The 26,864-nt window shown below is 38.7% G+C and overlaps 1 protein-coding gene across 2 annotated transcripts; it reads left to right on the forward strand.

Moving 5' to 3' along the window:
* The first annotated feature begins 437 nt into the window (after positions 1-437).
* Positions 438-26,731, forward strand: LOC117380756 (CD166 antigen homolog). 2 transcript variants are annotated; one of them, XM_033977590.2, is made up of 16 exons: positions 438-687; positions 20,046-20,149; positions 20,355-20,571; positions 20,876-20,940; positions 21,303-21,390; positions 21,551-21,724; positions 22,436-22,560; positions 22,642-22,777; positions 22,986-23,098; positions 23,177-23,303; positions 23,390-23,511; positions 23,835-23,967; positions 24,498-24,527; positions 24,867-24,978; positions 25,053-25,186; positions 25,529-26,731. In XM_033977590.2, the coding sequence occupies exons 1-15, from the start codon at positions 627-629 to the stop codon at positions 25,153-25,155; spliced, it is 1,710 nt and encodes a 569-aa protein (XP_033833481.1). In that variant the 5' UTR covers positions 438-626; the 3' UTR covers positions 25,156-25,186; positions 25,529-26,731. The 2 variants fall into 2 exon arrangements, with proteins under 2 accessions (XP_033833481.1, XP_033833483.1); XM_033977592.2 differs by lacking the exon at positions 24,498-24,527.
* Positions 26,732-26,864: the final 133 nt, after the last annotated feature.

Raw genomic sequence — 26,864 nt, forward strand, 5'->3', positions numbered from 1 at the left:
GTTGTTCTTCTTCTATTTTGCCTTGTTTACTGTTTTAAATGACGCCACTGGAATCAGCCAATTATGTAAAACATGTAATAAGAGAACAATATCTGTGTATGTTAAGCTACACTTATCCCGCTAAGAGCCTGTAATAGCCGCTCTAAAAGGTGCACTTCTGCCACTATTGGATGTGCTGCATCAAGTGTACTTCAGAATGTGCACCGGGAGAGCGTGCATGTGTACGTGCTTGTGGGATAAAGAGAGTAAAAGAGCGGGCTCTGGAGGAGGGGGTCGGAAAGAGACTGAGGGGAGAATTGAAAAGAGGTTTAGAGGGGGTCTTAAAGAGGGAGAGGGGGGTTGGAGAGAGAGGAACAGGGGGTGTCTATGGGCGGGGCCGCGCACACTATCCCCCGCCTTCCTCTGGACTGAGCGCCTCTCACAATTACCTGTTCACCACAACTGATGCGAGCGACTTGTGCGAGCACATGCTGCAGACTGAAGCCGAAACTCCACTGATCTGCCTTTAGAAAACAACCCCGGACTCACGAGGACCTCTTTAACCATCTCACATTCACCAAAATCACAGCCCAGTGTGCCAGACGAAGGTTCAAGTAAAAAACGAGGATTTTTAAAAACTCACCAAGATGCACTTGTTGTCTGCCGGGTGCCTGGGAGCCGTCCTGTTCACGGCGCTTCTGAGCCAAGGTAAGCTTTTGTCTCGCGTTTTTCTGCGCGGTTTCGTGTGTGGCGCAAAGTCGCAGGTGCTAAACTTCATCACACGTTTATAAATGTGTGAAATGGATTTGGTAATTTAAGTATGAAGGGCACATGTGTAAGTAGCATTGTTTGATTAGTGAAAGAGACTCAGGGTAGTGGGCTTTTTCAACTTATCACACACTATCCTAAATACTTATATCCTTAAAACAGAGGATATTCATTTCCCAACTAGTTTGTTAGAGGTTTATATACAATTTATGAATTATAATATCTAATAAATGCATACAGCCTATTGTTTGTCTAACTGATTGAATGGGCCCCAGCTAAAAGTTTACCAAATAAGTGTTGTACTATTAAACTTCACTTAACTAGTTGAAAGGTTCATGTGTGTGTTGCTGTGTTGAGTTTGGCAAACCACAGAGACTATAATGTAACCGGTATTGTTCATTCATTCATCTAGTAGGCCTACTTGTGCCACTGTATTGTCCCAGAGATGGGAGAGGCTCTGAGGTACTCGTGCACCCCCCCTCCTCTGCCTTCACGTGCGTCTGAGGTATGATGTCATATATGAAGCCTCATTTTTCTTTTTGCTGCTGATGCTTCCCTCACATCCTGCTTGATTTATTGTAACTATGGGCAGCTTCTTTGGTGGGAGTATGTAGTAAGGCATTTATAATCACATATTACACTGTGCATATTTTCCACATGATGAAATCTTGATTTGGAAACAGCAAACAGGAAATTTGCCTGTTGAGGTTTTTTAGTCTGAAGTGCATGCAAATCTACGTGTTATGTTTCAACTGCCACTAAGCCCTGGATATTCTGCGTATTCTTTAATTTCAAACATTTATAGTCATGTTTAGAGCTTGTTTTTGGGTACTTCAATGGGCCAACAGGTAAACGTGTCGCAGAAATCTCTCAGCCAGGCCATTACAGTGTGTACAAGAACCCAGATTGTTCCCTCACATGTCGGGAAAAGGGGGCAGAGGGGCTTAGCGGTCCACCTCGTCACACCACACTGACGTGGTAGTAAATTAACACCATGCTGCACCTATCCGTCAGGCTCAGGTGGTTTGTTTGAGAGGAAACGAAAAGGCCTTTTAGGTTGGGTTTTATGGCACCGTTCTGCTGCAGTGCTGTGTGCTTGAGACCGGGCAATAGCGCACAGAGTGGGTAATCGTTCTACACTTTATGGTTGCTTATAACATTGTGACTAGTGGTTTTCTTAAATAATGGGACAACAGATGCTAAGTGATACTCCTGGGTCAAATAGTAGCTTTTTATCTTTCTATAGGGGTTGCAAAACATCTGCCCTCCAGTGTGCAGTGAATGTATATTTATTTGGCTTTACCCCAGATGCACCTCCTCATTATCCAAGTCTGGACTGCGAAGAGTAAACCAACTTGTACTGTAATCTCTTTTGGCTTGATTGGTCATTTGCCATCAAAAAACTTGTCATGGCAGATATTTACCAACAGAAATGGCTAATTAGCTAAATTACTCAAGGCCCAAAACTATGCTGCAAACTCCATATATCGATAGTTAAGATGACTCACAGACTCTTATGATCTAAGTTAGTTTTTTAGCTACGTTTTACAGGGCTGCAAATTATTCTGGTAATTAACTGTAAAGTTCTTATATCACCATAATAAGACTGAATTAGTTTACAGTGCAAGGTCGTTTATTGAGTTTGTCTATCACTATGTCTATACTCGGTTATTCTTGGAAAGAGGAAGAAACACCAGGGGTTTCGATGATTCATTGCACAACCAAATAACAAAGGAGTATCTCTCGGAACAAAAAGTCTAGAAAGATGCATGTGTTTTTTTTTTTGTTTTTTTTTCGCCCACTTGTCTCCTCCCCTCCCCCACCCAAAGGCCCCTCCTTAGCAGAGAGCCACTGCTCCCTGTCACAGCTGGTATTACTTGTCAAGCGACTGGGGGCTCTCCCTTTTTTTTTTTTTGCTAATGGACTAATCTCTTAGTGGGGTCACCCAATTTCACCTGAGATAGATGCACTTGGCCCACTCGCATCTCTAAATAGGTTATGTCTAGGCTTGCTTCCCCAGTGTTGTTGTTAATACTGAGGAAACCACTGCCTTAATTGTCTTATTGGCTGACTTAAGATTTTGGTAGAACTGTGAGTCTGGCCGGCGCACAGCTCATCTTCTGTTCTCTGCTTGATGTTTGAAGCCTGCTTGCCTGGTAGTGGTTGTTTCTTCTTTTCAGGCAAGATTTCTTTGTGACTTGCGAAGTATTGTACCCATTCATGCAAAATTCACTTGCATTTACAAGAAGTGGGCCAGCTGAATCAGGCTTTTTAGTGGAAATGCTGCATGCAAGCTTTACTTATGTTGTGATTAAACTAATGTTGATTGATTAAAATAATTACATTTCTCAATCAACAAATTAGAAACTCAAATGGATGTCATTTTCAACGGTTCTTTTCAGTGGGCACTATTTTAAAAGTGGGTGGCTAAAATGTCTACACAACTTTTGAATACGTTTTAACAGCCAGTGAACAAATCAGCTCCAAGCCTGTATAAATGCAACCAAACTGGATATCAGTATCACTAGGAGGCAGGCAGTGTATGTTCTGTGTGTTTGTGATTTTAATGCATTCCAGTTGACTACACCTTCCTTGGAAAGTTGAGTGTAAAGTGAGACAGATGCCATTATTCGCTAGAAAGAATCGCAAAACAAGTGAAGAAATAAGAAAGAAACAGATGTTCAATATGGGGGGAGTTTACCTCGGATGAGCTGGCTGATTATGTGCTCCTTAGGCACTGACGAGAATCCAGGAACAAAATAGGAAATGTGAGGTGCATTTTAAGGAGCGGTTGGAAAGTGAAGGGTGTTTTTGGCCCATTGCTACTGTAAATTAAAGTCGAATTAAACTAGAGAGGGCCATGTAACGCTCCTCAGGGTGCCGAATTCCATCCATGTACCCCTAGCAGTGCCATTCACAGCCCCCCGATGGCTCACAGTTAATTATTGTCATGGTTACTTTAGTTTTTACTTGGGAAAAAAAATACAACTGGAAACTGGTCTCTTAATTAGTTACTCTGGCGTAGTCATTAATGCAGAAATATTACTAAATGCGATTTGAAAATGGGACTTGTAGATGAAAATAGTACCTCAAAGTGAACTTACAACCTGCAGAGAGGGAACAGTAGGCAAATGCATCAGTTTGTCCCTGGAGAATTGATGGTAATAACATATGCGTTCTCACCATATGGTATAGTGCTCTGGTACACAAGGAGGCCTAATTAATAGCTTCAAAAAATCCATAAATTCACATGCAAAAAGGAGCTCAGTGACACGGTACATTATAAAACATGACAATTTTGTAGGGAATGAAGGAGATTTTCTGTTTTGTTTGTTCAGCAGTCTAATGCACTTTGAAAACACTTGTGCACTAGCCCCTCCCCCACATTGAAACAGGTGGAGCCGTGTTGATTTTAGGACCGCAAAGGGGTCTAATGTGTCTTTTTTATTATGGCAGTTTGTGAGCACAGTTGTTGAAAGAAAAGCAGCGTGGTCTCATCACTCAGTATACCTATAATGGTTTGTTATTACATCTTAAAAGGTTTATTGTACAATTTTTTTAGCAGACATTCTTTCACCTTATCCGGAAGTGTGACAGTAATGAATTAAGTTTTTCCTTTCTCAAACTTCTCACTGCAAAAACTACAGTGGGTCTATAGTTGGAAAAAACATGTACCCATTTTGAGCCAATGACTCAGTGCCGAAGAGGCTCTTTGTTTCGCTCTGACGGTTTTACACAGAATTATCAGTAAAACAGCAGCTAGTGAATCTTAATTACACTTTGTTGATTGGTTCGACCCACTTTAGGCGAAGAGGATGAGATGTATTCATCGTTTTATAATCTCGTCTGAAATAGCCTCTCAGCTGTCCATTTTCTTTCAAATCTGGACAGGTTTATAAAAGCTGCTTGGATTTATCACAGTAATTACTTTCAACACATTGCTGTGACGTTTGAATTTTGGAAATTAAGAGAAAGTCTGTTACCAAAATGAATAGATTTCCGATATCTCTCTTTTAACTTACTGCATTGAAAAGAAGTGGTTTACTTTTCATGCAGAGGCGGGACGAGGAGCTATTGTTTCAAGCTTAACAACAGGAGAAAGAAGAGCCCATATAGACTGGCTGATTACAATGAATGGAGAAAACCTTGGTTTGCATGTCCACTGGAACTGGGTAGCCCCCCGTTTCTAGGACAAAAAGTGCAGTTGCCGCTGTCTTTTGTCATGAAGGCTTTCACTGGATTCCTGCCGACTGTATTGTGCTTGGGCTCTTCTTAAACAAATGGGTCTATGATAGCGACTTCTTGCTCTTTGTCATTAATATGGAGCAGCACACACCCCCTCGGAGTTGCCTCTGCTGCTGCCTGTCCCGCTCCTCACATGTGCACCCTGACTAAGGAGGGATAGCGGGGGGTATCTCCTCCATATGAAAAGCCTGGGGCCACACCCATCTCCTCCAAGACGCTGGATCTTTGTTCGCCTGCTGTATTAGGCCTCATTTTAATGAATTATCTCAGAGGCCCAATTAAGCATGAGGACAGTTTTAGACCATAGAGAATCTGTAAGTGACACCATCTGACAAAGCGTGCCAGCCTACAGACCCCTGGGGACCCACTTTGTTGCTCTACCCATTCTATAATATTGTGTGAATAAACAAGACATTAAATGCTTGTTAATTTATCTTACGCAACATGTAAAAGTAGACTCTCAGTACCTCAGAGTAGGTACCGAGAAACTTTATTTTGGAGAACATTTGCTAGTTTTCCTGTCAAGCATCTATTTTTACAACTTATTTATAGAATTCACTGTTCTTTTTGCATGGCTTAGGAAAATCTCCATTCTTTGCTGCTACATTCAGTGCTTCTTTTGGGAGGATTTTGAGCCTGGATTTGACCTCAGCATTCACACTTTTTGCTATTTTAAAAGCTCTTTCCTTTGTGTCGGCTTCGTGTCCAGCTCCCTTCTCTTCAGTCTGCAGAGGCACCGGTCTGTGGCGCCTGCAGCCATCTTTGATTACTGCTGCTTCACTTGAACTTACAGGAGAGGACTCTTCTCTCAGTGTGGACAGTTCAAGTTTGTAGACTTTATATTACCTTATAATCCAGTAAATCAACCCTAGTAAATCAGAAAGGTTTAACGGTTTACTATTTCGTCACACATGGGGGCTTGCCTTGAACCTGTACGTCTGTGACATCCTTTCATCTCAGCAATGTTTAACACTGAAATAATCTAAAAACCTGTTTCTCAGTACATAAAGATATGACACCCCTGACACAGTTTCTGTTGCACAAAATGTGTTTACTTTTATAAAACGTGAAATGGGATCCACTTAGTGTGATATAACTTCACCTTTAATATTCCGCATGGTCTGCACTACGGCTAATACATGAATCCCCTTTCATTAAAAACACACATTTTCATTCCAGCCTACGGCCCTTTTACTTAATGTGCAACATCTTGTTTAAATAAATTCAATCATTGAGTTATCTTTACAACATCCAATACCGAGAAAGGTTTTAGGTGAAATGTAGCAATGTCAACTCAATGTTAGCCCGGATTCAAGTGCATCCCTTTTGTTTGAATGTAAAAAGTGATGATATGCCCATACCCCAGAGATGTGTTTTACGATACTCTGTTCATCTAAGTATTACACTGTCCCAGGCAGCGCCAGACCAGGCAATAAAGCCAAAGAGATCCTTGTCTCTTAATTGGATGCAATACTTAATTTTCTAATGGAAGGTTTAAAGGGGTCAAGTGGCCTCATGTTTCTGGGGAGAATCTCATAACAGTGAACAATACTTGTGCATTGACATTTCCTCTCTGTCCTTTGTATTAAAATATGCATTCATTTTAGTGGCAAAATGAAACTGATATGGAAGAACTGCTCTGTTTGTACCACAGGTCACTTATGTATGCCATTATAACACTTTCTAGCATCTCCAGCGCTTGAGGTTTCTGTTAAATGGGTTTTGCAGACTTTAATTTTGAATAATGAACGTGTCACAACTAGTTATACTCAAACGCACACACCATTTCCTTTTTGTTCAAAACTTAACAATGAGAAATGAAGCTGGAACCTTGAGCTAGCGCAGGTAGTGTTTTAGGGCAAACCTTTGATGTCCCGCAAGCAAGTCCTGGCATGTTCATTAAGTCATGTATGATAACACACGACCTCCCCCCGTGCAACACTATACTCTTTGCAAGTGCAGGCATATTAGATGGATTCAAGTTAATGTCTTTCATGGGACATTTATGGGTATCTTGAGGGAAAGTACTTTTGCCAATGTTAGTGTTATAACTGTTTATGGTAATGTTTGTGGCTCTCCTGTCTTAGTCCATTATGTTCAATTCCTTTACAAAGAATAGCAATAACAATAAAATACAAACAGTAAAATAGGTTGGATTGTGCCACATATAAATATCCATGCAGGTAACATTAAGTATGTTTTTTTTTTCTTTTTTAGCAACCCTCTGACCGTTTTTGCTTGAAGGGGAATTGTCATGGAGAAAATTTCCAGAGAGATTCGAGGCTCACAATCTTTTGAAAATATTGTCTGTATTTTCTCTTTGGTTTCTTGCACTTTTTGACTTATTGACAGCTCCTTTGGTGAAATGGGGCTGTTTTGTTGCTGATACCAGATCTGCAGGGCATTTTATCCATAAAAATAGATAGAAACTGGAGAGGGCAGTGGCAGTATAGGATCTCCATTGAGGGGCAGATGGCTAAAAGCACTCGGCTTGATGTATAGCCTACCCTCTTGTCATGATGAAAATGTAATGGCCAGTACTAATGAATTGATCATGTCTTAAAGGAGCCTCTATTGGAGGTGACAGGGACATATGCAGAATTACATTAAGCTGATGTATCTCAATAGGGTAAAAGAATTGGAAAGAATACTATTTTGTAATCATATATTGGCCATTGGAGATGAGACCAGTCAAATATGAGATGTTTTTGGGCATAATTTAGTACTGAGTAAAGGACAAGTCCAGACTTAAATGAAAGTGCTTTTGAATGCCTCAGTTGACTTCAAAGGCAGCTAAAAGTATTTTTTTGGTTAAGAAATATTCCATTAAAATTGACTTAACAAGCACGAAGAAGTAAAAAATAAGAATTATTTGTTTCATATCATATCTAACAAAAACTAGAAAGAGTTGTAACTTGTTGATCATACAATATTGTCCATCGCAGTGATATCAAAAGCAAAGCCCCATAGAATGAATTTGTGATCTCTCTCTAGTATCCACATTCCACGTATTGCATTGCTTCAGTCCAGGACATTTTTGAAGCCCTCTTTATACCAGCTGCTGTGTTTGGGCTTATTGGGATGGGTAGCACTGCCTCCTGCTTTTGTTTGGGAGGGTTAGAAGGTCAGCTGTGTCATTATGAGTGCACAACAGCGCCTGTGTCTCTTCTCTCAGTTAATGTGAAAGTATCAGCCTGGCTGGGGCAATTACCTGAGATGAAAGCCTACACAAGCTATCTGCTGAAACAAATAGAAAATATGTACCTATTAATATGTGTGTTTGCTCAAAATATGCATATTTTAGACAGTACGTGAGTGGATGGGTTTTATATAATACTGCCAATTTGTTTTGCAGGAATATAGCCTAACTCTGGGCCTAAACGAAACACTTTAGGATCAATAAGTAGATGCATTCTTGTATAAAAGTGATGGGTTGGTCTCTGTCCATTAGCATCAGTGTGGGCTGGGTCGGTTGATACCCTCCGGCAACCACTAGCAAATGTAATGTACTCCCGGTCATACACATGTATAGTAAACCTAACAGCTGCCATGGGACTGACCCAGCGTTCAAAGCCTTCTCTATTGCTAAGGGGGTATGGTGAGATGGTGGTGTACGTTTACAACAAAACAACAGGAAGTATTGGGAGACTGGACAGGCAGGTATCAGTACTGTACCAAAATCAGATTTGTAGTGGCATTTCTTTTAAGGTTATTGCTGTCTCATTTATTAGATTATTTTACAACACACGAAAGCTTTTAGTCTGATTCCCTGTTTAACCTTTCCACATGCTGTCTCTTTGAGCATCATTCAAATACAGTTTGTTTGGTATGCTATGACAGTACTGAGTAAATTGAAAAATGATTAATTAAAGCCATGATTGACAGAGACAAATACAGATAAACAATCAAATTAAAAAGTAATTAATATAAATTATTTTGGGGAAAAAAAATGTGCACATTTTTTTTAATTTTTACGGTGACAAATTATTACATTTTATTGACTATAATTAGTTTGTTTTCCCTAATTTTGCTTGTTTTTTGTATCTTTTGACATCTGGTTTGAGCAAATGCAATATAATATAGTCAAGAACATTTGATATATGCCAAAGAGACTACCTAGAAGTGAGCTGTTCTACTTGCCTTCTCTGCCCCAGGCAAAGCAGGCTGCCAGGTTAATGTCCCATATGCAAAAGAGCAATGCCTCCTGTCTGTGATGTGATAGCTCTCCCAGATACCCTAGTCAATGCACTTTGATGTCGCAAAGGCTTTTTTCAATGTGTTAGGAATATTTCAGTGACGGCTATTAGCACATCTGGCTCTATGAGGAAGAAATTAAAAACCTTGCGATTACTTTACCAATCTTCTGCTTGGTGCAAAATTCACAGTCTCTTCAGATGGTGCTGTAGTGAGAGTAGGAATACTACACCCTTGTTCCACAGTATTTACCAAGTCATTCTTAAAACATTAATTGTTCTAATAGACTTTGAGTGGAAACATCATTATCATTTTAATTACATACGCAAGAGTGAGTGAACCTCTCTCATCAAGTGAAATGCATTTATCGTAACCCTGTAATTGCAAACCATGTAATCTTTTGTTGCCACTAGTAAAATGCACTAAACAGTCATATAACATTACATACATAGGTGTCACCAGTTTGCCGCCATTCTTTCTTTTTTCTTTTTGAAGGATACAAATGACTACTGACAAGGTGTGTCAATAAATAAATTAACAAAAATAACCCAGATACTATCTGATAATTGGCCCCTGTTTCAAGTCTTGTTAAAGTTGACTTATCTGAAGACAAACTGTTTATTACTGCCAATAATACTATCCCACACCCACGCACATGTGCAATGATGGAGATGTTATCTTGTGTTATGGCATTTTGCTTGATTGAGGTGTTTAACCTTTTCTCCTTCTAAAATAAATGGTTTTATTTTATTTATACACATGCAGAACATTTGTCCTGCATGTGTATTTCTTTGCTGGACACTAATACAGAGACTTGGCCTTGAAGCTGAGGACGGTCAGCAACAGGCATCTCAATAACATTATGAATCTCTTATTGGCTGTTGCAATTGCTATTTTTCAAAATCAGAAAATGGAAATAATCATCAAGCATTTAAAGGCTGCCATGTATCTGCACTGACTGAATTAATAGTGTTAATTGACTTCACCCTTGTGATCCCATGCACAGATAACCACAGCCAGCCTTTGTCCAATAGAAGTGGAAGTGTTTTTGCAGAGACTTACTGAAGTACTGTATGTATGACCTTGTCCCTTTATGTGCAAATGTTCTGGTTTGCACTAAAGATTTGCAATGATTTTCAAACTGTTAAAATACCCACCGTTTTAAGGGCAATTTAACAGCATTTTCCATGTGTTACCAGTCTAATTAAATAGACTTTGTCTCGGTAGCAGAGGGGATTTAATATGGATTTACCAGTTTTGTTATTTGTAATACATGTTTTGTTGATCCAATTTACTCGCATTGCTTTGCTTCCAGTTTGTTCACAGTTTTTAATTAGAATGGAAAGGACATGGTTTAATTTGGGAACCTGGGTCATAAGAGCCATGTAATAATTTTGATTCCAGAAATTATTGTGTGTATACATGTATCCAAGTCTTTATGGACTATGTTGTATTAGAAAGTAGAACAGATATTTGTAAAAAGCAATTACTGTGGTTGTAAAATGAAATAATGACGTATTTCCTCCAGGATTTCAAAATCATACTCACTGTTGCATGTATTGTATTATACCAACATTTAATCATGATATAATCGTCCATGGTTATCTCACGCCCTTGTGTAGTGAGACATTTTGGACTTGACAGGCATTCGACTCATTCATATTTCAGATAAACGGGAGGGTTGATGTCAGCTTTTACCGGAAGCACCACAATGAAGTCACTGACAAGGCGTCGTGGTGACTCACTTCATACAGGGTCAATATGGAGGACAACCAGGAGGAAGTGCTGTGGCGGGTGCTTTGTTAATAGGCCTGTGTAGCCTTTAATGGTACGTCGTTAGTGTCGTGAGGGTAGGGAGTTGTCCCTGTGATCTGCCCCACAGGCCTCTCCCTCCCTCCATCCCACATCCCTCAAATACATAATTCAGGACATAATGGATGTGATTCCTGAGTGCACTTACCACCTGATCACTCAAGGCCTGATGCTGCCTTAAGAGCTGTCCACTCCCCTCGTCCCTCACAGATGCTCGTCTGGTCATGCAATTTATGGGATTTTTTAAAGAGTATTTTGAATGGATGCTTGTGTGGTCGAGTGTGCCGGGGAGGACATTTTCAAGACTAATGATCATGCCACAAGATCAATTTCTAGAAAACCTTATGGCGAGCCATTTGGAGTGATAATTACCCCCCTGTAATAAGCTTTTATCTTTGCGATCTGTCTTTGTTCTGACAAAACAAAGTGGCGAAAGCAAAGTCGCAAAAACTACACTGGACAAGGGATAGTAAAACATGCAGACTGTGGTGTTAAGTACTATGTAACAGCAATATTTTGATACCTATAAGGTTAAAAACAGGTTTCAATCAAAACTTTCTTAAATTGATTTCAGGGCCAGAATAAAAGTCATAATTCAATTACCTCGGAGAACCTCTAAATCTACAGTGTACATTTGTCAGTTGAAACATTATATGCTTCCTGTTAAAATTGCAATGACATTAAATTAACTTAATGTATATTTCTCAGCCCTATACAGTGCAATCCCAGGATGGTGTCATTTCAATCATCTCTGACCCAGCTTCTCTTAGGCATAACTGAACAATTTAAACAGCATCAAAGTAGTTTCCGCTTATAGGGTGTCCACATTTTTGGAGCAAGAAGACATTCATTTAAAAGAACATCATTTATCGCCAAACTCCTGACAGTGCTTCCTTTTAAGATCTCTTATTGAACTCCATTGTGGAATCAAAGTGAAAAATAGAAGAGCTTTTCGAAAAGATTTAGTGCAGTAGAAATCCATTTGCAACTTTGTATTTGGAATTTCAGCTTTTCTTGGAAATATGGTTGGATTTCTGATTTGTTTTTGATTGAAGAAGAAATGTTTTACAGATTACCTTGGTTGACAGAAAGTAGGCACTATCCTATCCCTTCAGTTGAATATAGTTATTTTATGAATGTTATTTGCACATGTGAGAAGCACAGGTGTAGTTGAAAATGGAGCCCTTCTTTTGAGCTTATTATTGTGAGCCTAAGCCATTATTCTCACTCCACCTACACCATTAACCCACAGCGGAGCTACCACTGTTTCGACCATGTTCTCTGGGAATTGCCAATGGGCCTTCGGGGGCTTTCTGTAAATCACAAAGCGAGGTAAACATGTGGAAAAAACAAGTGTGCCTGCCTACCAAGATCTAAATTTAACATGCTTTGAAGTCAGTCAAACAGTTGGTACTTTTGATCTTATATTATCTGCTTAAAAATCAACCATGGCTGAAAAACACGCTGGATGGAGAATGAATAAATAAATAATCTAACGGAAATTACTCTGTCTGGGGCTGTAAGCTACTTAATTTCATGAGTCAACCATATATTATATTACTATATCTAATTTCCAGACAGAAAGACTGGCCTACTTTAGGCTATGTTAATGTTGCATCAGTAACTAAGATATATAACAAGTATTTAACACATTTACAATAAGTACAATATGAAATGTTACTCTGAAAAAATGACTTGAATCTTTACAACCTGCCCCAGGAAAACATTGAATAAGCTCAGTATAAGCTTTGGGCGAACTTGAGGGGATTTGGTCTTTTCACCGCTGCCAAAATCATATTTCCTCAATATAAAGCCCCTCGTTATTTTCTTTTGTGCCCTGTCTCCACGTGGGAACACAAGGCTGATCCCCCACAGCAGCAGGTCTGCACAGGTCTGCCTCTGCCTCCCTGGGACGTGTGTGTGCACTCACAGACAACGGGGGTTTCACTCACTGCACTAACAATGGTGGGCTCGACAGGTGGGAGCGCGCCAGTGCGGCAGGACCGTCCCACCCGCCGCTGTCGTCTGCAGGTGTCTGGTGACCACACACGAAGAGCCACATCAACATTGTTTTCCTGCCTGAGGGGGCGAGGGAGGGGGCGCACCATGCCATAGAAAATAGTGTGATTTATCTAACATAGGCAATAGCACACTGAGGACTATTGTGGCCTTTGAATACTTACATTTTAGTGAAACTGTTTTTGTTTTTCCAGCTAAAGACTATTATAAGTCCTATCATTTGGCATTTCCCTTCAAGAACATTAATGTCACTTTGCATGGATAGATTTTTTACACTAGTTTTATGTATGAAGGCCCTACCCATTGTAAGCTTCCACATACATTTGCACAGGAACGATTAGCTGAGTGTGACCCTTCTATTCTTCTTCTTTTGTGGTGTCACGTGGTAATATGCAGACGTCATACTTAAGGTTTGTTTATAAAATGTGCTATAGAAATAAAGTAGTAGATTGGACTGGAAAGTACCGTAGATATTTACTTTTATGACATGGGAGATTAAGGAGAATACAGATTACTAGCTCTGTTCTGCTGACTGAAAAATCAATGCACATTTATACGGGCACATAACTTTGTTTTGAAGAGTTTTTTGGAAGTTGTCATTTTTGGTGATAAGAAGTTGATTAGAAATGCTACTCAGTAAAGAAAAATCTGCAAAACTGATGCCAGACTTTGTTTTAATTGCGTGACACTGCAAGTTATGAAACAAATGTTTACAAATAATGAGTTCCAATATTGTCATGGCTGCGCATCAGTTGTGCGTCTTAGTCATCGCAACAAATCCCATCGCACTGTTATGCAAAACACTCATATTTTGGATGAACTTTATTGATAAAAGTATGAGAGAATGGATGCTTTATTAAAAACTGGACAGACTCGGGTGGCTGTGCCCTGCTGGACTGTGAGAAGCATTTTCAGAAAATGAGCTCCTTTGTCCCATGTCACTGTGGGTTCCCCCCTCAAAGACCATTAGATACATTTCGAAGGTCAAAATGATGTAGAGCAATATCTTAGGGCTGTCTGGAAGCATTCTGTCCCTTTACAACAGATGGTGTGGCTTAAAATGAGGCTTGCCAAATGGCTCTTCAAATTGCGCAGTCCATTTGCCATTATGTGCTTTGTCTACCCCTCAAGTAGAGCAAACTTGCACCTTCTGCCTCCACGTAGGCAGCTGTCATTCTGTTATCCTAACCTATTTATACTGATGAAAAGATGCAGCAATGTACTCTCTATCCAAAATGAATTCCATTAGCTTTTACCAGGGGTAAAATAAAAGCAGATGTCCTTAATATTATCCTATAATGCCACTGTCGGGCAATTACAGTAGACAGACGTGCAAAATTACATAGCAACATTATTAGTGATCACAATGTTGTTTCACACTCTTCTGTTCCGATGTAAAACTTCCCAAAGTGCAAGTAAAGGCAAGTCTGCTGCCAGTCATCCATCAGTGACGTGATTACACCCTTTCCATCAACGCGGATGAATTGAGAAAGCAGAGATATTCCTGTTTGGAAAAAATAAAATAAAAATATAACTCCTTACCTTCTCACCTTGAAGAGATACAGTAGTGGAATTCAAATTTGCTTGTTATTGTCAGGAAGACGCCGGAGCTACAGTGAATACAAATCAAAACGAGTTGGCCCATACAGCTCATTTACTACCAAATTGCTACAAGGATGCTGAGGGGATAGACATGGCTGACAGAGCAATTTTGCAATAGCTTATAGCAAAACCACACACCTTCCAAAATGACAGCCTTGACAGCCAATAATGAGAGGATCAAGTTCCTATTTCAATGGCTATTTTTAGATTCAAAAAGTAGCTAATCTGAATACTGTATCGCTTTTCAATCTTAAAATATTGTTATCGGCATTCCTGTCTTGATTGTTGTTCCCCAAACTGGTATGAGTAACAGCAATTTATTCTATTAAAAGCTATGCCTCACATCATTAGCTAAAAATGTTGAATACCCACATGAAAATCCTAATGCAGCTAAGGTCAACTAAAAGTCTTCTTCACTATTTGGGGCAGCATTGGCTCAGTAGTCAGAGCGCTTGTCACCCAACCCAGAGGTCAATGGTTCAAGTCCCTTTTGCATCAGTCTTTTGCCTATGTATGAATGTGGTGTGCGAGTAAGTGCTAAGTGGAGGGGCAGTTTTTTGTTGTAGTTATCCAGAGAACAAAATGGCTACATATTGTTTTAAATTACACTCAAAGTACACTCAAAATACACATTGCAGTCACAGTCACAATGGGCTTTCTTTGTGTAGTTCTTAGCCCACCAACACCATTCACTATGAGAATCTAGCCACTTGCCTTATTGATCTAGCTGTATGTGTCAGCCCCCTCACCGCCAAAGCACTTCTGAAGCCTTCAAGTCTGTGTGGACACGTACCATGGGATCTCTATTCGCTGCACTTGCCTCATTTTCAGCACTTAATAACTTTGAGCCTCTCCTTTCTTCGTGGATACAGATAGATACTATAGCAACACACAGTTAGAGATTGTATAAGATGTGGAGGATGAGAAGACAGGGGCGAAGGGGAGGCAGATGATTTCCCATGTGGGCTGTCGTCACCTGCCTCGTCACTGGGCCGGAGACATTTGAAAACATGAAAGGTGCCGTGTTGCTGTCAATTATGTGGTTGGCTATAGCTTTACACAGTCCCTATTGTGAGACAGTGTTATTCATGGAGTTAATAAGGAATTTAACCACAACTGTGTTACTAGGTGTTTGTTCTATTTGTACTTGTGTTTATTTTTTTACAGAAATGTCTTTGCTGAAACTGGGGTGGATTAAAATAAGTCTTACCTCTTCCTACTCCATTTCAAACGTCAGTACAATTTGCATATGAGTCCATATGAGTCAACCTGTACAGACTGTAAACTACTACTCCTAATCCTGGCTATTGTTGAGAATGAACTCAATGTATTACAGATAGACTGATATATTGTTTTGCCAGTATATCGGGCTGGTATTTGCACTTTTTGTGGCCCTCCTGCTTGAACAGATATATGGTTTGGGCTCAATAGTTGCTTCATAAAGCTTTATTTTAACACTAGTGCAATGATGGCATTCATAAAATGAGATTACACAGCTCTGTTATGAGTTAGCAGTAAAACCAGGGTTGCAGATGTCAAAAAATTATTTTTATTAAGATATATATTTTTTATTATAATAAAATTATGCAGAGCAGTAAAAACAAGCTCAAGCAGTATTTATGTTAGTATTCATTTCAAATCCTGTATTTAAAAATGATCAAAATCAGCCGTACATATTGGCCATTATCAGTCGATCTCTAGAATGTACTAAGTGTTGCCACTACCATATCTAGTCTACTCACCACAGCACTACCACATAGTTATCACCAGCGTTGGGCATCTTACTTCAAAAATGTAATTAGTTATAGTTACAAGTTACTTTTTGGGAGAAGTAACTAGTTACTAGGCAAAGTAACTACTCGTTACTTTACTCCACGTTACTTATAATGTTAAAACAATAAAAACACAACAGATGTGAACCTTTAACGTTTATTTTACTTTAACAGATTGCAATTATTTTGCATTTATTTCCAAGTAAATTATAGAATTTATCAAAAAAAATAAATAAAAACATTTCATTTGAAGTGCAAATAAATCAACATGTCACACAATTTCAGTCAACTGTACTTCAAGTATTTTCTTCATTAAAATAAACAGTAACAATAAAGTGCTTTCAGTAAAATACTGAAAAGATTCATTACCATGTTTTGCAAAACTAAGGCATTCGAATGTAAACCATGTAAAATAATACAGAACCTTTAAGCCTTCTCTGGCCACGCACTGTAATTCTCTGTCCGGTATTCAAATATTAATCACCTCTGATCTGAGCCTGTTCCTCTTTGGAGAGAACACAGTCACGTTTCTGATCAAAACACAACTCGGACCCAATCCGCTGTGAATGCACGTGTGGACAGGACATCATTTCCCATCATGCATTACGTGTTTGTAGTCCATGCAGGCGGCCGCAGTCGGTGGAGAGCTGCTAAAAAAAAAGTAACGCAGTTAGTAACGCCGTTATAGTTTAACGCCGTTACTCCCAACACTGGTTATCACATTTGGACATTTAGTAACAACATCATTAGCACATTCTCTTTACAAAGTTTAAGTATGTTTGAGTAAATCTACTCAAACGTATATACTTCAGTGAATGTATATAACATATAACTTGTGCTACTTACATTTGCTTGTACATCAAAAGTCAAAAAGGTCATAGATTCTCACACTGTTGTTGGGGATTAACTTATCTATTTGAGCAGCAGTAGTCTTGTCTTTTGCATGTGTCATTAGTCTCCATTGTGTTTCATTGTAATCAGTTTGGATAAGGCTTACTGCTTCATACAGAATAATAAAGGTTATCCTACAAGCTGAACAGAATTATACTGGAACATTAAAAATGGCTTTTTGAATTTGAAATGTAAAGTGATAACCCAGACACTGCAGAGCTAGAACCCTGATAATGACTTTTTGGTCAGAATATCAGTGAAGCTTTGACTGTGTCTTGCCTGAACTTATTACTTGTAGACCTACATTGTACAAAAACACATGTTAGTAGTTTTACATACATTTACATTTATATTTGATTATCTTTACTTAAACTGAGTTTGTTTTTGAGTTTTGAAAATATATTAATTATAATGACCTCATCTTAAATTAGTTTTTAGCATCTACACACACTTGGGTGCCTCGTGAACACAATGTGGTCAGTGTAGATCATTTATGTCACTGGAAATCATTAATCAACTGAACAGATGAATCGAATCAGACTTGCAAAGTGTGTATCTTTGTCCATGTACCTGGAGAACTCATTAAATCCCTGCCCTGAAAGTTTACAATTTCCATAATCTTTCTACCAAAACGTGCCTGTCCAGATAAAGGTCACTGACGCATATAAGTCACTTCATTAGATTTACATCAGGATGAGATTAAATAAAAAACTACCTGGTGTGAGATTACTAGATTGTTTTCACCTGCTATTGTAGTTCTGTAAGATGGATGAGGTTGAAGTAAAAGTCACCAAAATGACTATGGGAACTAGTGACTATGAAATCGAGACTCAAGACTACAGTCCAGTGTATAAGTAGGACTACAGTATTTGGTTGCTTATCTGTTTTGTATTTATGTCAAGGTGGAAAGTAAGTAACTTGACCATATTACTCCAGTCATTTTCTGTAACCTAAAAACCTGTGGCCTATATTCCGTCTAAACAGAAAAAATGTAGTCTAGAATTGACAAACCTAGTGAATTTTGATAGAGCATGCCAAAAAGAACATTTCCATCAGCAAAATTTTTCCCAATTTACAATTCTCCCAGTTTTATATTAAGTTACAACTTTTGTTTATTGTAAAGGGTGAGTGCCTCTCTTTTTTACATAGAATACAAACTTTATGAATTGGTTCAAAACACATGAGAAAACTTATTGTCATGAATGAGAAATAGAAAATACTTATCTTCATTCTTCATCACTTATCTTCTTTTGGCTTATTTGTCTAAGTGATTGTAAATGTGCTGCTAATCCATGACATTTATTTAGAATTACTGAAAGACATGATTTTAGGTGAGGCAAATCTTGGACAAAGCTGCCAGTCACAGTAGGAAATGGGACTTAATTGTGCTGAAGTTGGATAGTGCCTTGCCCATCCCTTTTGTATGTTGAAGGATTCTCAGTGAAAGTGTCACTTGCTGAAATATACGGCACAGTTTGTTTTGTCCCGTGCTGTCGGTAATAAATGTCGCCGAACCTTATTTAAATGCAGGGATTGTATCGGAGTGAGTGCAACGCTGCATTATCTGTGTTTTCTCAAATAGCAGCGTGTTGTGGGTGAGTTAGACGGCTTTGATGTTTATAAGCTATTCCATCTTTCTGGATGGTGCTGTAAGAACTGATTATAGTCATCACTGTGTGGATACACCTCACTCACGGCTCTCAGTATACCGACTGGATAGAGTCATGATTTCCATCTTACTCAGTAGAAGACAGACAACATAGTCCATTGAAATTATATTTACTTGGAGGTACTTTAATGTTTCACTTTTGTATAGTAACATATAATAGTTTACATATGATACATCTATGTGGCTATTAGAAGCCAGTTAAGAAATGTTCAGCATTTTCTGTAAGTTGTATTGCAAACACCTTTCTCCATGTCAGAAGGCAAGGGATTAACAAACAAACTTTGCTGTCTACAGGCAGATGTTTGATAGTTATAACAAGAACAAAACCATGTTTTTCTGCAGAGTGGGATTTATAATCAGAAAAAAACAAAACAAGTAAAAGAATAGGAAGGAGACCTTTTATGCTTTCTCATCCTGACTCCGCAACTGTGTAAATATGCCTAGTGGGGCCTCGGAGTGAAAACTGTGTGAACAATGGTAACTATGGTTAAAAATGTCAACTGTGGTTCGGTTTACCAAATTAAATAAAACAATGTACCAAAGTCTTAAATATGCATAAGTTCATTATTAGCCAGTTGCACAATTTGGTCACAACTTAGAAGCAAAGTTTCTATGAAATTTCTTTACACAGCATCCAAGCTATTATATTTACTGTGGCTAGATCACCTTAAGATCTATAATTATGTCTTACAAGTAAAATAAAGTAAAATTGAGCAGTGCCTAATTTACGTTTGACCTGTGATGGTTTATTTCCCCTATAAACCCTCTGGCTCTAGCACATCACTTCTTCCCTTTGAGATCCTTGGACTGCACCCTCCTCTCCTTTGCCTTCACAGGCACACTGTCTCCATGGCGATACCATGAAAAAAAATTTGGAAAGGGAGCGGTTACTTTTACCAGAGGGCCTGTAAAATTAGACAAGCTCTATAAAGGCTGCTGTTCTTTGAGCCCTAAGTGGTATTGATTAGTGAGTGTCAGTCAAATATGTGCAGAGAGGGACTTTGCTTAGGGTCTAACAGTTTTCAATTTTTGCTCCTGTCATGCTGTTTTTGACCAAAAGTAATTGATACAATGTGTTTCTCTGTCTTTTTCAGTGAGCAGTTTGAATACTGTCTTTGGTCTTTATGGAGAGACACTGGAGATCCCATGCAACAAAGGATCCACAAAGGAAGACATCCTCATGACTAAATGGAAATATGTAAGTCGCTGCAGAGGTCAATTGATTCATGGTTGAAGTGCGTCTGACACCCACTCATTATGTCGGAGCCACGCCCAGTCTGAGTGCACTGTGCATTAGAGCATGCATCTGTCCCTACCCTTATGACATCCCCATCAGCTTTTATTTGAATGCAAAGCCAATGGTTCCGATTACTGTAGCAATACCATTTTGCTATGTTGCACAGGACAAAGGCGATGGGCTCTCCGGAAATCTGCTGGTCAAAAAGAAAAACGAGAATGTGTCTGTAAGTGCTGGAGATGAGTACAAGAACAGAGTTAGCCTGGCCTCTAACTCCAGTCTGCTGCTGTCTGAGGCCAGGCTGAGCGACCAGAGGGCCTTCACCTGCATGGTGGTGGCTGTGGAAGACATCATTGAGTACACAGTCAATGTGGTCATCTACAGTAAGTTTCTTTTTGTAGGTTTTGGGGAAAAAAGATTTCTCTAATGAGCTAAAGAACAACAGTAATGTGATTCCAGATCACGGTTGGGAGTGAGAGCTATATATATTCACATATATTTATGCACTCAGTAAAAGATAAATTAAGCATTTTAGGCATCTTTAGTATTGTTTGCAACTTCTATTTTTTTATTGTCTTCTGTTTTGTTTCTTGGGATATAGCATATTTTTCTTAGCATTTTATAAAAACAAAGCTGACAGTTCTATAGGTACTTTGACCATCATTTACATAAGTTTTTGTGTTGCAGAAACGCCTCTTGGCCTGGAGATCACTGAAAAGGCAGAGGAACTGGAAATTGGCAAGAAAATTAAGGTGGGTCGTTTGCTGATAAACATCTCTGTTTCTGCCTACATCATTTGAAGCTGTAAGAGTGAAAACGTTCGCTTGGGCGGAGGTATCTTGAGGCACAACAAAGCTTGTGTCACTACTGTAATGAGTTCTTTGAAGTGATTCTCATGAATTAGTAAAGAGCAGACCCTCCCTGAGAGTAATTAAAATACCCACTGGAACCAAAAGACCTGAAAATGCTGTAGGCAATTGAAGGTCTGTTGCTCATAAAGGCCTGACTCTGTATATTTTTGAGAAGATAAGAATAAATATATTGCTATTTTAAATCTGTAAACCTCATTGCCCGTGTTGACCATTTTAAAGGTTGTGTTTATCTTGTTTTGCAGCTTGGGAAATGTATTGCACAAGATGCCAACCCAGCAGTAAATATCACATGGCTCAAGAACAATAAACCACTGCTGCAAGATGGACAAGGTATTACTTCCAAATGTCTTTAATACTATGAAATGAATGACTAAATTCACCCACACATATGCTTTATCATTGTAGATGTTTTGTATTGTATTTTGTATTAGTGATTGTCATGGGAAACAAGTCAGCTTCTCTTTGTTATTTTATTTTGCCTGTTGCTTAGGCATCAACATCCAGGACTCAGTGCAAGTTGACCCTGTGACAGGCCTCTCAACCACCACTTCTGTGCTGATTTACTCGGCGCAGAAGGAGGACACCGACGCCCAGTTCAGCTGCAGCACCGAGGACAGCCTCGGGCAAAAGTTCAGCTCCTCTTCTGAGAGCTTCACCATCACCTGTAAGTCTTTGTACTTCTTTTACATTGTGTGTTGACTTTCTGCTGTACTCATGAATCAATCACAAAATATAGTGCGATTATACCTGAGGGATAGTGGTAGAAGGTAATGGAGTAGTAAAGTACTGTACCTAAGTAGAATTTTTAGGTATCTGGACTTTACTTGAGTAGATTGTACAGTATCTGTACTTTCTACTCCATTTTTTAACTGTACTGAAAAGAAAAAAGTACTCTTCATATGATTTGAGGGGTTATTTTTACAATTTTCATAACATCCTGACTAAAGGTTTTGAGTTCAAGCTTCGGCTTTGAGCAAAACAAAAATAAATACACAAAATTCATAAGAAAAATTGTATTGTATTATATTCTTATTGTTACTGTTGACCAAAATTTAAGTAGATTTTTTTCATGTGATACTGTTACCTTTTCTTGAGTAACTTTTTACCTCTGTAACTGTACTTTTACTGAAGTAAGAAAATTGAGTACTTCATGTACCACTGCTGAGGGAAGTGTTTGCCACTGTTAAGAATAAATTGCCAAAGTATGACTTTTAAGTTTTGATGCAGGACTTTGTCATATGTAACTTCCAGTTGCAGTTTTGTGTCTTCTGTGTCTTGAGCATAACACCTCTGGTGGCAGGCTTACAAAAAGCTGTTAGGATCACATTCCCCTCTTTCACGCTGTGCGTGTTCTTGTCTTGTATTCTGTGAGCAGACTCGACAGAGAACATCATGCTGCAGGTCATCGCTACTGAGCCTCTTGTTGAAGGTGGCAATGTGACTCTAAAGTGTGAAGCAGATGGTAACCCCGCTCCCACCAGCTTTAACTTCAATCTGAATGTATACTACTTTTACTGATTGAGTCATGTCTCTAATCACTTGACGTGTACAATAATATTTGTATTGATCTGATCTTTAAAGGGAAAAGAGACAGTGAAAGTGGAGAATGACAACACCTTCACCATCACAAATGTGTCCCGTGACACATCCGGTGAATACAAATGTTCCCTTATTGACAACCCAACAATGGAAGCCTCCAAGGACATCACAGTCAACTGTAAGACACTGACACATTCTTACACTGCATATCTCTTTGCAGAAAGCTCTCTGGTTTGCCTGCCTTGTCTCTATTCTGTATAGAGAGGCTTGGTGTCAACCTTGGAGCCTCTAATAAGCTGCATCTGCAGCACTGTATAGTTACCATCAATGTCTCTAACTTTTCAAGGCCTCTGAACTACACTTCTCAACACTCTCTTCTCCATTAGACCTAGATGTCAATTTGAACCCCACGGGGAGTGTGGAAAAGAATGCAGGTGATACCCTGGCTGTAAATCTGAAGGTTGATGCTTCCGGCGAATATAAGGTCTCATGGACAAAGGTAAAATATGGTCTACCCAAAAAAATCCACTCAAAATCACTGGATGGTTTGCAACAGCTCTGTTTTTTTCCTTTCTAGGATAATGTTAAACTGGACAAAGAGCCTAAGTTTACCAAGCTTACATACAGTGACGCTGGACAGTACGAGTATGAGGTGACATTGGGTGCATTAACTGAAAAAGCTTCATTTGAGCTGGTTGTTCAAGGTAAGACCTTGGAGAGTATCAGGTGAAAAGGGGCTCTCCTGAGTCCCTTTTCTTTTTCAACATTTAAAGACTTTTCTCTTTGGTAGGTGCTCCTGTTATCAAACAGCTGCTTAAACAGCGCAGCGAGGACGGGCGAAACAAAGTACTCATCTGTGAGGCTGAGGGCTCCCCAAAACCAACTGTTTCCTGGAGCATCAATGGCACCTCGGTATATAACTAATAAATTAAAAACATTGAAAACATAAAGAAAATATATCAACTTATACAACATTTAGGACACTGTAGGACACTGGATATGGAGGGGTAACAGATATTTATAAATGTATTGCATATCCATGTTTATATAAAGGTGTGTTGGCAGTTTGTCTTTGTGTCTGGGGATTTCCCTCAGAGACTCCAGCATCTACTGTATGCCCCAAAAACTTGTCCTAGTCTCACATACTGATCTAACATTGCCCCCTAGTGTTCAGAATGTGTCGTGTTGAATAAAATATGACTATCTTGTTACAATGCAATTCTTGTGTTATTCAGTCTAATGAAGGCCCTTTCATCAATGGAAAAATCATTCATAAGATCACCGTAGTGCCTACAGCCAATCTGACTGTTTCCTGTACAGTCTCTAACGACTATGGCATGGACACCAAGGTTATCAATGTATCATCCCGTAAGTAATTCAAGCCATTCTTTAAATTGTATTTCCCCCAAACAATACTTTTCCGCCTTTGTAGATGTTTACTTCGTCACTAACTGGTTTCTGGTATTTAAAAGTTTCTAAATGTCATGAGCATGATATCTTTGGAACATAATCAAGATGGTAAAAATGTGCACAAAATAATAAAAGGTCTGGGAATTACAATTACAAAGTCAACATAATTTTATACAAAGCTTCACTTTACATCACTACATATTGTTTCTTTCAATTTATGGTTTTATTTTGTGCATGCATTGAACCTAGCACTCACCGCTTTTCCATTCCTGAGTGTGTGGAGTTGCACTTCAGCTTTCTTTGCCTTTGTTGTGTCTTTATATGTTGGGATGCTGGGTGTAACCTGTTCTCTCCTCTCTGAAGTACTTGCATGCTGTAGCGTAGCAGTTCTCTTTAGCAAATCTTAGTCTGTCTTTCTGTTGTGCTGCTTTTATTTTTATTTTTTTATTTTGGTTGGACGTTAATTTTTATTTTATATCTGATTTCAGTATTTGAGGAGGTGAGAATGGATAAACGAGGTAAGTTGTAGTGGTCTTCTTATTTGTTAGAAACAGTGTGGGAGGGGTAAGCGAGGACAATGGTGTGATCAAGAGTACTAAAACTCCTCTTTGAAGCTTTGGATACTTGAATTTGGACCACAACAGTAATGTCCTAGTTAATGTTGCAGGAGGCATGGAGCTACCAGCATCCTAACAGTGCCAGCATTGTTCATTAATCCTTAAATTGTGCCACATTAACATTGTGTATAACATGGCAATTCATAACATGCAACATGTATGTGCCCATTCATCAATGCATATGCTTAAAATACCTTTAAATGACTTGTCATCTAATAATCTTTTTTGTTTCTTTGACAGATCAATCAGAAGATGGTGACAAAACCAAACTGGTGGTTGGTGTCGTTGTGGGTCTTCTTGTTGCTGCTCTTGTTATAGGACTGGCTTACTGGGTTTATATGAGAAAATCCAAGTATGTTATATTTTTATGATAATGAAGAAAATTTAAACTTGAAATGAACTAAGCATTGTTTGGTGTCTTAACAGGCAGGGCAGTTGGAAAACCGGTGAAAAGGAAAGTGGCTCTTCTGAGGAGGAGAAGAAACTTGAGGAGAAAGTAGAGGAGAACAGTCAAAAAGCTGAAGTGTAAAGAATGCATCCAACCTGTGGAGATGTGAAAGGTTATTACTCTTAAATGTATTTTTCAGCAAAACACCTGTACCTGGTTGTCTCCGTTCAGGTGTCGGCACTGATTATTCTGTGAATCTTCTTCTCTAATAACATTTAATGCCTGCACTATATTTCACTAGGTCTCCTTTTGACCTCCTGTTTCAATATTCCTATGCTATATTGTTCATCATTCTCTGCACATCCATGGCATAAACCCTTTATTTTATTTAGTATATGTATGAATGAATGTGTTATTACAATCATTATTAGAACATGTTCTAACTACTACATGCTCCAACACTATAAAAGCATGCAAAACTCGTATCAATATTTGATGTATTTTCTCTTTACAGTGGATCTTTGCACATTTCTCTTCACCTCTTTTGGAAGAAAAAAATTGTACATTGGGATGAAGACAGTTTGGACTTGGTTTCAGGGATCATTGACTAAAGCATATCCAAACTCCCCTTGACTCTTATACCCCAACCCACCCAACCATTCTTAAAAAAATGAGTGGATAATTTATGTGATATACATTAACTTGTCTGCACTACTGATCGATGTGTAAACTGTTGACTATTAGGATTTATGCTAGAATGAACTTTTTTTGAAAATGAGAAAATGCATACCTGTTTTTGGTTTCCTTAGTTGATGCAAGTGATATTATAGTTAAACCGGGAGCCTTTGTTGTAAGAATGTTGGACTCTTTGCCTTTGTACACATAGCAAGCGCGGATAGGTTCCATCAACATTAATTCGTCAAATGTTCCTCTGCCTCCAACTGCTGTCTAAACATATTTACTTGAAGATTTGTTTCTTTTTAAGGCACCATTACATTAAGCTGGATAAGAAGACTCCTGAAAGGGCTATGGGTATATTCTTGTACTCAACTTGGTTAGTTAAGATTGAACTTTATACTTTTTAATCTCACAAGAGAAAAGGTGGATTTCAGATTTAAGAAGCTGACTGAAGTAGAGGATTTGCCATGCTTATGTTCCATTTGTTATCATTTTATGAATGTGCTTTTCATTTCATTATGTTTACAACATTTAGTCTATAGAGAAAGAAAACATACACATGCCTTGATTTTAATATCCACACATAGTTTACATAAAATGTTTTTCTTTTTCTCAATTAAAGTCCCAGGGACTGCTGAAAAGCTCTGTTAATAAATCTTCCTGTAGTAGTTTCCTGTTGTGAGTATGTGCACTAGGTTTCATGCTTTCATGTCCACTTTGTGTAGAACTACAATGAGATACACTGAGCTGTACAACTCATTATTTGGTTGTTAACAAGTGCAGTTAGAAAATATATCACACCAGGATGTATTGTGAACAATGTGATATTTGTTTTTCTTAGCTATTTATATTGTACATGATCGTTTTTGCTTGTAGGCAACAACCACTGTCATGAAATCCTATCTTGAAACATAATAGCTACAGGCAAGGTTGCCAAAGTTATGATTGGCCAGTAAATCATTCAGCATAATTGAGCAGATTCCGCATGTGATAAGTTTGGACTCGCAAGCTGCTGTTTGTTGACCATTTTGTGTAAAAACCATCATAATTGGAAGTATGACCAAAGAAAGTGAACATTGCCATGCAAGTATTGTAAATATCTGTTTGTTTTTGTACTTTTGTTTAAAATAAAAGTGTACATTTTGAAATGCTATGTTCAGTTATTATGATGT

Source organism: Periophthalmus magnuspinnatus, chromosome 13 (genome assembly GCF_009829125.3).
Source record: "Periophthalmus magnuspinnatus isolate fPerMag1 chromosome 13, fPerMag1.2.pri, whole genome shotgun sequence".
In the NCBI taxonomy this organism is placed as follows: domain Eukaryota; kingdom Metazoa; phylum Chordata; class Actinopteri; order Gobiiformes; family Gobiidae; genus Periophthalmus; species Periophthalmus magnuspinnatus.

Coding starts and splice junctions, on each gene's coding strand:
- LOC117380756 (XM_033977590.2), top strand. CDS start 627: ATGCACTTGTTGTCTGCCGGGTGCCTGGGAGCCGTCCTGTTCACGGCG. Junction 23,304..23,389: donor ATTTGAGCTGGTTGTTCAAG/GTAAGACCTTGG, acceptor TCTCTTTGGTAG/GTGCTCCTGTTATCAAACAG. Junction 24,979..25,052: donor GTTTATATGAGAAAATCCAA/GTATGTTATATT, acceptor GTGTCTTAACAG/GCAGGGCAGTTGGAAAACCG.